Source organism: Hippocampus bargibanti, linkage group LG09, assembly GCF_051943395.1.
Source record: "Hippocampus bargibanti isolate YZ-2025 linkage group LG09, ASM5194339v1, whole genome shotgun sequence".
NCBI classification, from domain to species: Eukaryota; Metazoa; Chordata; class Actinopteri; order Syngnathiformes; family Syngnathidae; genus Hippocampus; species Hippocampus bargibanti.
Window position 1 is genome coordinate 6,915,551 of NC_142742.1, and position 12,141 is coordinate 6,927,691.

Here is a 12,141-nt window from a genome sequence, read left to right on the forward strand (position 1 = left end):
TGCATCTATTGCTGAGTTCGAAACTGTTCCGTAGACAGCGTTTGCTAATCCAACAGTCAGCAGGAAAAGAATTTATGCCATTTGATAAAAAGTATCCAGAAAATTGGTGACCGGATTAAATATGGTTAAACAGTGTGTACATTTAGACATTTAAAACTCTCTTGTCAATGTGAAAAATGCGGATTCTGTTATATCTCACGGGTATTCACAAACAGTATATCCACGCCCATCTTTGATCATGAATTAATTATAACACTGTTTGCGAGCGAATAGATGTATTCCAAAGACCAAAGAGAGAAACCGGAATAGCAACAAATGATATTTACATGGATTGCCCGGGGTTTGAAAATCAAAGTTCAACAATTTTGGGAGGATAATAAGAACAAGCATTGAAAAAAAACAACAACAAAAAAAAAGAAATACAGCAGACATCTTCAAACTACAGACACTCCCCTACTTGCGAATATATAAGCTAGCTAACTAGCAAGCAAGTTAGCTAGCTAGCTAGATAGATACAGTACAGACACTCCCCTTACGAATATATAAGCGAGCAGGCAAGCTAGCTAATTAGCTATATAGATAGACACAGACGCTCACCTACTTACGAGCATTCGAGTTACGAGCAACGGTACATATGAATGTTTTTGTAGTAACATATGTAGTATTCTCTCCAGGTGTACATGTACATATCTTTATAGAGCATATATTTTAATTACATTTTTATTTTTCAGTACAAACAAATACAGGTTACTTGTACAAGCCTTAAACATACTTCTATAAACCTTAAACATACTTATATAAGCCTTAAACATACATTCCATACAAAATATAGCACTGAAGCAACTTACGAACAAATTCACCTTACGAACGACCATTCGGAAGGTATCTCGCTCGTAAGTTGGGGAGCGTCTGTACTATAAGCGTAATGGAGGAATAAACTCGGCAATGCAAACTACGAATTGGTGCAAAGCGGATACATTTTCAGACGACATAGGCGATGAGAAAAAAAGCAAAATAGATGAACTTACCTGAATAACCTCAATTCCTCTTTTCCTGAAAAATAAAAGAGACAAAGTATTGGTGAAGAAAAGCAACGATCAATAACACCGAACGAGTCATAGGCACGATGATGATGTTGGAATGTACTCGATACGTTTGCCGATAAATGACAAAAGCACAATGAGTAATCCATTCAAACTTGGTTAAAAGTTACATTATTATTGACTGCAGATTTAGACTATGAGTCCCCAGTTAAATGAATAGACAGCAAAAAAAATCACGAAAATCAACAAGTATCGTATTTTCCTGTGTATAAGGCGTACCGGAGTATAAGGCACACCTCCAAGGAATGGTGTATTTTCAAACTTTTTCAATATATACATCACACCAAATTATAAGGTGCATCTTCAATGAATGAAAAAACGTTTTCCAAACATAATATATAAATATATAAAGGTTTTCCAAATATAAGGCACACCACATTATAAGCAGCTACAGTAAAGCTGGGGTTATGTTTATATATATCTCAGGATGCACCGCGCGCTACTTCTTCTACGGTTGGGGGGGGAAATGGAGTCAGTGGCTGCTAACAGTAGTTGCGAGACCTGTTCTGGCCCAATATTACTTCACATATAAGGTGCACCGGCGTATAAGGCGCAGGGTCATTTTTTGAAGAAAATAAAGGCTTTTGGGTATGCCTTATACCCCGGAAAATACGGTAAATAAAATCAGTTTTGAAATTTGAATACTGCCTAACCCGAATCACTGTATTTTCCGGTGTATAAGGCGTACGGGAGTATAAGGCGCACCCCCAATGAATGGTGTATTTTCAAACGTTTTCCATATATAAGACGCACCGTCATATAGGGCGCAGTCTCATCCTTTGAAGTAAATTAAGGCTTTTGGTTGCGCCTTATACACCGGAAAATACAGTAAATATAACAAGTGTTGAAATTTGAGTACTACCCAACCCTAATTATCACAGTTATCTACACAGTTCAGGATGCAGACAAACATGTGATAAAATGTTATGAAGTGAAAACTATATTACAGATAATTCATATACTGTATTTTCCGGTGTATAAGCCTTGATTTTCTTCAGAGGCTGACCCTGCGCCTTACACGCAGGTACGCCTTATATGTGAAGTAATATTGAGCGGCAACAGGTCTCACGATTATTGTCAACAGCCACTGACTCCATTTCCCCATGTAGAAGAAGTTGTGCATAACCCCAGCCTCTACTGTCGCGCCTTATAACGTGATGTGCCTTATTTGTATCTGGAAAACTTTTACATACAGTATTTATATACAGTGAGACCTCAACTTACAAACACCTTGTCTTACAAACGTCAAATGTATGAAAAAAATTTAATAATACACACCCACCACGGCTGGCGGAGTGATCTTTGGCGGAAGCACAAGACCGAACAGCACCAGAGGTTAAGTTACCAACAGTCCTTATGGAAGGTGACTCTCCTTCCATAAGCCATCAACGACCATCAAAAAGGTAAATAAAACTTTATTTTACAGCAGTTTATTTCTTAATTACAGTCCTCATGTAATGTGCCTCTTTCCAAACAGCAATTCCCTTTGACCTTCAACCTCCAACGCCATTCCATCAAGCCATCAATGACCATCACAAATGTAAATTAAGTGACTTTATGATACAATGCAGTGCATTTCTTTCATTACAATACAATAGCACATTTATTATACATAGAATAAGGTATGTTGTGTGTAGTTTTAGGCCTTATTTAGTTGAAAAGTATATTTTATGGAAACCCGGGAACGGATTATTCCCATTTTAATGGTTTCCTATGGGATTTTTTTTTTGAGATACACACTTTTCGCCTTACACACTCTGTCTGGGAACCAATTAAGTTCGTAAGTTGAGGTCTCACTGTATTATATTTGGAAAAGTTCTTTCATTCATTGAAGGTGCGCCTTATACTGCGGTGCACCTTATATACGGAACAAGTCTAAAAATACACCATTTATTGGGGTGCGCCTTACACACCGGATAATACGGTACATAAAGAGAGCGAGAACAAAGTTGAACCATTGCAAATGTAAAGCTAGAGACCCCCGCCCTCCCTCACGTTTCTTCGAGCCTGAGACTTTCTTATCAGACATACTTTAAATTAAAAATCAGTTGCTTGGCAACCAGCAAGGTCCTTGCAAGAGAAGAATTCTCATAACAACATTTCATTCCACCAGACTGGTCATATCAACGCTGTGTGTAAATTAAGAGTTCGAGATCACTGAGCTCAATTTCAGCCATCATAGAAAAAGGATGATTTCAAGAACATTTGGCTGGAAACATACAACATAAGCAAATAAACAAACAAAAATGGCGCCACCCCACCCCAACCTCTTAAAAAAACCTTAGCCTACGGCCTTGTCCATCCTAGTTGTTTTTGAGGTTACATCGCCATGACAACAGCAGCTCACAACTACACAACAATATCGACATTTAATACTGCAGCTGCCAGCTCATTTCATGCAACGTGAATGTGGTCGTGTAATGGCGTCATACTGCCTTAAATATGGAGGCGGGCTCGGAAAGGCGACATTGTAAACAAAGTCAAGCTAGCAGGCGGGCCTCCCAAAATGTGACAAAGGACCCATGGCGCGTAACATTTTATTGTCAAAGGTGTTTTCAAACGGTCGTTCGCTCTTCCGTTCGGCTTTCATGATACACCTCAATGAGCCTGTTGCTTGACGGTACATGTAGACGGGTTACAGTGTTTTAGCGGGTGCGTCAGTGCCCTGAAGTAAGCCATAAGCTAAGCGCGTAGAAGTGAGAACAAAAACGTTCTGTTACTGTAATTCCACACAGTGGGCGGCACAGTGGTTGAGTGGTTAGCACGGTCGGCCTCACAGTGCAGATTTTGTGTGGTGTTCTCCCAGTGCGTTTTCTGCGAGTAATCCATGTTCCAACTATACGCCTGTGTGACTGTCACCTTATTTTTAATTTTTTTAAAGCATGATTATTACAACACGTCTTTCAAAGTTCTCCTATCAGGTAAAGACTTTCCACAGCTTTTTTTCTTTGGTCTGGAAGACCTTCATTACCATGAAAATGCCATGTTTTATTTTATTTATTATTATTATTTTTTTTTACCTTTTATTAACTCATTCACTGCCATTCCCAAATTTGTTCGGGTTTTGTTTGTTCTTGCTTGGGTGCCGATAAAGCGCCGGTCAGACCTCTGGCATTGGTTTTTTTTCCCTTCCATGAGGGATCAGCATTTCCAGTTTGTCCATGTTAGCACTTGTGACAGCTTCAGCTGTTTTTAAAGCGCTATAGAAATCAATATGGACCATATTTTTCGCTGTATAAGGATTACCCAAAATCCTTGATTGTCTTCAAAAGATGACCCTGTGCCTTATACTGTACGCAGGTGCGCCTTATATGTGAAGTAATATTGAAACTCAAACGGTCTCGCAACTAATTTCAGGAGCCACCGACTCCATTTACCCATGTAGAAGAAGTCGTGCGTAACCCCAGCCTCTACTGTAGCACCTTATAATATTGTATGCCTTATATTTATAAAATGTATATATAGTAAAGTCTCGTTATATCGATATTCAAGGGAGTCCGAAAAAAATATCGATATAACCGGGACTATCGATATATCCGACCCTGTTTGCATGTAATTTTCTCCGTGCGTGCATAGAAATAGTATCGATATAACCGGGACTATCGATATATCCGATATCGATATAACGAGACTTTACTGTATTTATATATTATATCTGGAAAACATTTTTCATTAATTAAAGGTACACACCTTATAATCCAGTGTGCCTTATACAGTAAAGTCTCGTTATATCGATATTCAAAGGAGTCCGAAAAAATATCGATATAACCGGGACTATCGATATATCCGATATCGATATAACGAGACTTTACTGTATATGTAAAAAGTTAGAAAATCCACCATTCATTGGGGATGCGCCTTATACAGTGACCTCGGTTTACGAACCGCTTGGCTGACGAACTTTTAAGTTTACAAACGTAAAATTTATAAACATTTTACCTTGGCATACGAACTATTTTTCGGGATACACACGAAGCACCACAATGAGTGATGTGTCGTTCGCGAATGAGCCCACTCTCCTAACATGAAAATGGCTGCCGACTGTTTTTGAGAAAGCACCTACAAGAGATCATTCCTCAAGATGGTGAAAGAAGGCAACATTCCTCATCAAGTGTTTAATGCTGATGCTGCACTCCATTCCGTCAAGCCATCAACGACCATCACAAAGGTGAATAAAACGACTTTATTATATAGTACAGTTTATTTCTTTAATTAGAATACCATAACACATTTATTATACATAAAATAAGGTATATTTTATGTAGTTTTAAGGCTTAGAAAATTCTAAAGTAGAAAATTATGCTTTCAGGGGACCTGGGAACGGATTATTCTCATTTCAATGGTTTCCTATGGGAAATTATTTTTTGCGATACACACTTTTCGCCTTGCACACTGTCTGGGAACCAATTAAGTTCGTAAGCCAAGGTATCACTGTACACCGGAAAATACGGTAAATATTGAAAGGCAGCAGTTGCCTTTTGTCCATGTTAGCGCTTTGTTACAGCTTCAGTAGTTGTTAAGCGCTATAGGAAACATATACATATATACATATATATACAGTAAAGTCTCGTTATATCGATATTCAAGGGAGTCCGAAAAAATATATAACGAGATATAACGAGACTTTACTGTATATATATATATATATATATATATATATATATATATATATATATATATATATATATATATATATATATATATATATACAGTAAAGTCTCGTTATATCGATATTCAAGGGAGTCCGAAAAAATATATAACGAGATATAACGAGACTTTACTGTGTATATATATATATATATATATATATATATATATATATATATATATATATATATATATATATATAATTGTATTTTGTATTTTGTACAGCCGCCCCAATTTCAAGCTCAGATAACTCCAGACCCATATAATTTAGGAATTAACTATTTTTTTTAGATGAAAGAAGAGTCTAAGGTTTCTTACACTGAATTGAACGTTGATGTAGTCCTAAAACTCAATATTCTATGGGTGCTGCAATTTGAGTGAAAATGACCAAAAAACTAGCACAGAAGTGGACACTTTTCTGCACATCATCTGGCCATGAAATGAGTTAAAACGCCGAACATATTTCCAACCTGTGTTCGACTTCAGACGTCAAACAGAGAAAGAAGAATTGGAACAGAAATCAGCTTGCGGTCAGAGTTTAACACCACATTGCCACAATAAATGTTGCAACAGGAATGTTTTACCAGAGTGGATGATAAACTAACTGTGTGTGTGCTCGTACCTGCAGCTCTCCACTGACAAACGTGTTTTGTTTCCGGAGAAATAGGCAATGTCTTTTTTTTTTTTTGGATTATCAAATGGGCAGGCAGGCTGTCGTTAATGGATCAGCTATTTTACAACCTAGTTATGAGCAAGAAGGGTTTTTTTAAACGGTTATACACACGCATGCGCTACCATTAGCCTAAGTAGCTTGATAGCATCACTGAGCAAGCGCATTCTGGATTCTCGCATCCAGCTGTATGAAACGATCCCTTCATCATGAAATCAACTCGTTCGAGAAACGGTTGTTCGGTCATGAATCGTACATGACAGAAACTGAGTAGACGGGTGAAGGAGGGCACTGGTGAAAACACAAAATGTAGCTCATGTTGTCGCGTGAGAGTCCTACACGCCGACTTCCATCTTTTCCTTCCTCTTGAAGATGACTTTTCATTTCTCAAAACAGTGACAGAGGAAATATCAGTTTAAAAAAAAAGGAGAAGTGATATCCTGAGTAAGAACAATTCTTAATATGGGTTATGTGTGTGTGTGTGTGGGGGGGGGGGGGGGGGTTATCCCATTTAACGCCGCTATTTATTCTACAGACGCTCCCCTACTTACGAACATTCAAGTTACGAACAACGGTACATACGAACATTTCTGTAGTAACATATGTAGTATTCTCTCCAGTTGTTCATGTACATATATTTAAAGAGCATATATGAGTAGATACATTCGAAAATACACCATTCATTGGGGGTGCGCCATGTACATCGGAAAATAGGGTATATCCCATTGCCCAAATATTTTAGGATACCCTGAAAAATAAGGAACCATGGGTAAAATGGCGTCACAGAAAGTTCCAATGTATTTCTGATTCACTATTCGCATTTTTTTTCTATACAACTTATCGTCAGCTATTATCTACATGAATAAATAAATAAATGAATAAATAAATACATAAACATACATTCTCTGAAAAACTCATCTACAGACGCTCCCCTACTTACGAACATTCGAGTGACGAACAACAGTACATACGAACATTTTTATAGTAACATATGTAGTATTCTCTCCAGTTGTATATGTACATATCTTTATAGTCTGTCTTTGTGTTGTCATATTATTTGTACTTCTTTCTTTCCTTTCCTCTTCCTTTCATAACTTTGCTGCTGTGTTACTTCCGGGTAGAGTGAACGCTGGCGCGAATGGCTACCGCTGCTCACCCGCACAAATAAAAAGTTCTTATCCCGTGACTACAAAATGTCCTTGAGAGTTTTGAAAGGCGCTTAGAAAATAAACATATTATTATTATTATTATTATTATTATTATTATTATAGAGCATATATTTTATTAAATGTTTATTTTTCAGAACAAGCCAATACAGGTTACTTACACAAGCATTTCATATATTTACATAAACGTTAAACATACTTATATAAACCTTAAACATCCATTCCATACAAAATATAGCACTGAAGCAATTTACGAACAAATTCACCTTACGAACGACCGTTCGGAATGTATCTCGTTCGTAAATTGGGGAGCGTCTGTATTAGTCTTTCTTCATCTTAACCTTCAACGATAAATACTGGCGGGTCCAGGTCTGGGTTGCACATCCAGTGGCTGCTTGTGAGTTTTAGAGAGATTAAAAATGTTTTGAGGATTACAGTGCGGTAATCTCGGCTGGCTCGATCGGGTCACTTTCTGAGGCAGCAACCCTCTTTCCTTTTCATACATGACGCTGAGCATGGAATCTAATTAAAACACTGATTTGCATTCTTTGTTTTCCCAATATTAAGTCATAGTTGAATAACAGTGGCTAAAACTGCAATGGAGTCTGTTCCTAATTCGACAGACACTGTTCTCGCGTTATCTTATCCCAAAGGTCACAAGTGCTCAAGAAAATCATGTCCTACTTCAGACATCTTACATAACTTTTGATACTGTTGACGATGGATGAGTTACAAGATAAATCTTCATCACAAAATGCACCGTAGAGGCCAAAAACCGGGAACACCCTATGAGATTGGTGTCAAACCCAAGGCTCGGGGGCTAGATCCGACCCATGAAATCATTTAATGTAGGTCACAAAAATGTACTGTGTATTGTGGCTCAATATTACTTCACATATAAGGTGCAGGGTCATCTTTTGAAGGAAATCAAGGCTTTTGGGTGCACCTTATACAGCGGAAAATACAGTGTATGTATATGTGAGGTTTTTTTGGAAATGACAAAAACCCTGGCACTGTAGTAGACACATTTTTTTGCACATGTGAATTAGTTAAAAATACAAAAAAAAAGTGTGTTAGTGGGCAGACTAATGATGTAGGGGGGAAGTTGTCATTTTTGAAAAAAACACAACAACTTAGCTAGACAGTATTCTGTAAATTAATTACAGTCAGCAACTTCTCTGAGGTTTCTGCAGAATATGAGCAATAATCACCTGAACCAAAAAAAAATAAAAATAAAACAAGGCTACACATCAACTATTTGCTTTAAAAGAATGGCAAGTAATGTCATAACATCCACCGTCAACTTTATACACTGTAATTAATGCATTACAAAGGCCACCAATTATATTGAAACACATGAAATGACTGTGCATTCAAAACAATGAATTACGTCTTAAAGTTTCTGTGCTTTGAGCACTTGACACATTTTTTTCTTGCTCAGTATACCATGTCTCGACAAGCTTCCACTTAAGACATAACAAACACAAGCTCTGCCAACCGAGGCCTTGACTCTTGTATTCCCTCTGTGCACTCATCCAAAAAGTTCTTTGGGGGAATATGACGTTGGGAATCCAGAATCCGCACTAACGCTGATGATTTAATTAAAAAGCAAATAATTGCAAATTGTAAAAAAAGAGTGGAGAGGATACAAATAGTACAAACAGATATTTTGGGGTTGCACACTTAATTACTGTCTTTTATTTGAATGTTTTATATTTATGGCCTGAAGGCTTTGCATACAAATATTTATTACTTACTGCATCAGTGAAGTATGCTATGGCACGTTCTGACTTGTATAAAAAAAACATATAATGCTGCAGTTGCATGAATGAAACTATTTCACACTGTTCTCACTATTATTTAGAGTTCAACCAAAATGGGATCAGCAGTTGAACACTTTGAAATGTAACAACTTGACAAACATGAATTTATGCTCACATTTATACGTATTGTAAATTAATAGTTTTAAATAAAATAAGAGTATATTCTTAAGGGATGAGGGAGTGTTTATTTAAACTGTTATTCTCACTGAGGTGAGTCTGAGATTCAGAACCCGGTCGTCTCAACGGTTAGGCAAGTGCGCTGAACGTGACGGTTATTTCACTTTATTTAATTTGAGGATATTTGATTTTAAAAATCAAACAAGCTTGGAAATAAACCAAAATCCCAGAATGGATTGTGTTGAATATCAGTGTTCCAGCTATTCATGCAAACCTCAAAATGCTCTCACATACCTGCACAGATCTACAAAAGCTTGAAAATTCAGCTTCTTCATCTTCTTTTCGCTGAGCCAGTAGCCAACTCTCCGGCCTTTTAGGAAGGTCTGCATCTCCAGTGATGATCCTGGAAGCCTTCCACGGACGTGAAGGATGTGATTGACTCACTGGCTCGCGGAATTAATGAGGAATCGACCTGGAAAAAAACAAACAAACAAAACAAAAAGCAAGAGAGCTGTATAAAGTCTCTCACCACTTCATGTACAGTATATGTCGTACACATACAAACGCCCATCACAGGTATGTCAAGTATACGACAAACGGAACATAACAAATACAATGACAACCTGGAAGCATGCCGGAATATGTGGAGCATCAGTCAAACTCACGCACGCGCCCCTCCAAGCTAACTTCACTTGCTAATGTTAGCAGGCTAGCTTGCTAGTCCAAACGATGTCAGAGTGCCAGACCGCAAACAGGGTGCAAAAAAAATAAAATACGTTGGCAACCCGATGTGTAAATGTTGCATGTACACCATTTCAACGCGCGTTCGATCCGACATGAAATAAACGCGGCTGCCAACAACGCTCACGATGAGGCGCCGCGGAGAGCTAACTAACCTGGCACTTTTGGGCAGTCCGCCCCTGAATTGACGTCCTCTTTAGGAACTAGCTCGGGTAGTTTCCCATTCTCGTCTCGCCAGTTGGAGCAAAGGGAGAAGTTTCCAGGGGAAGGTGACAGTTGACATGAGGAGCGGGACTCACGTTGCGACGTTGCTGGTGCGTTCTCACCACATCTACGGGCTCGACTGGCTGAGTGGGACTGACTGCACACACCCAGGATCCTGGTGCTGCCTTCATGAACTGCTCGGAAATACGCCCTCCCTATTTCCTTTTCGTTCTTTTTCGTCCTCGAGTTGCAGTTGCCATTGCTTTTCACCTCACCTGTTTCAAAGAAAAAGCCAAACTGGAGATAAAATGCTGCGAGAAAATATTTTATTCCTTTTCCCTTATATATTTTTTTATATTGATTTGTTGTAAAGGATTAAAATACATTTCCGATAGTTATCAAAAGCAACTCGATCAAAGAAGTTGGTCAAAGAAGTTGAGCCTGTGATTCCTGTTGGTCCAGCTTAATATCATGATGGCGGAGACCAGTTTTTCTTCAGCCAGAACATTCACTTACATGAGAATAGGCTCAGAGCTCGCCACACAAAGAAATATAATACACATTTATTATACATATATAAGGTATACTTTGTGTAGTTTTAAGGCTTAGAAAATTAGAAAGTAGAAAATTATGTTTTATGGGGACCTGGGAACAGATACTTCTCATTTTAATGGTTTCCTATAGGAAATTAATTTTTGGGATAAACACTTTTCGCCTGACACACTCTGTCTGTGAACCAATTAAGTTTGTAAGCTAAGGTATCACTGTATCACAAAAAACTGTGCATGCTTGAATATGATGATGATGATGATAATGATGATCTCGTTTCAATTCACTCCCAAAATGACTTAATAACTTAGTAAGTAAATATATATTGTTGTTAGGAGTAAATTAGTAGATTAATAGTAGTGTAGTATTAATATAATTATCAATATATGTTAATAGTTAATAAAATAGTATTAATAACGGTAAACATGCATAAAATAATAATAATAATAATAATAATAATAATAATAATAATAATAATAATAATAATAATAATAATAATAATAATAAATTTCATTTATAAGGGCCTTTCAAAACTCTCAAGGTCACTTTACAGTCACAGGATAAGTTTTTCTGTGGGTGAGCAGCGGCGGCAACACGCACCAGCGTTCACTCAACCCGATGATTTATTGGTTCATACGAGACCTCCGTGGAGGTAAGCGTTTCAAATGGGTGCGTAATGAAAGCTGGGGCGTCTGACTGCCGCTGCTCACCCGAAGAGAAACAATGTTGTTCTTATCCTGTGAAAAACAAGATAGGACACTAGTGAAAAAAAATCATTCATTGCGAAAACGTGGCGCCCTCTGTTGGAACAGTTTTGCAACACCCGACATTCTACAGGAAAACATGCTGTACTACTACTACTAATAAGAATAAGAATAAGAATAAGAATAAGAATAAGAATAAGAATAAGAATAAGAATAAGAATAATCATAAAAATCATCATCATCATCATAATACATTTAATTTATAAACGACTTTCGGTAAATATAACAAAATAAAATATATTAAATGATTTCATCTATTTCAAGATGAATTGATGAGAGGACGTTGAAATAAACGCAACCAGATTCATCAAGTAATAATAATAATAATAATAATAATAATAATAATAATAATAATAA

General features: G+C 37.3%; 1 protein-coding gene across 1 annotated transcript in view; it reads right to left on the reverse strand.

The window, feature by feature from the left end:
* Positions 1 to 10,616, reverse strand: part of LOC148893483 (inositol-tetrakisphosphate 1-kinase-like) — a 46,796-nt gene extending 36,180 nt beyond the window's left edge. The window contains exons 1-3 of the mRNA XM_089004069.1: positions 10,423 to 10,616; positions 9,821 to 9,998; positions 1,029 to 1,053 (exon numbers count right to left, since the gene is read on the reverse strand). Of these exons, the coding sequence (XP_088860195.1) occupies positions 1,029 to 1,053; positions 9,821 to 9,915 (120 nt within the window). The 5' untranslated portion in view covers positions 9,916 to 9,998; positions 10,423 to 10,616. The remainder of the gene's footprint in view (positions 1 to 1,028; positions 1,054 to 9,820; positions 9,999 to 10,422) is intronic.
* Between the last annotated feature and the right edge of the window lie 1,525 nt (positions 10,617 to 12,141).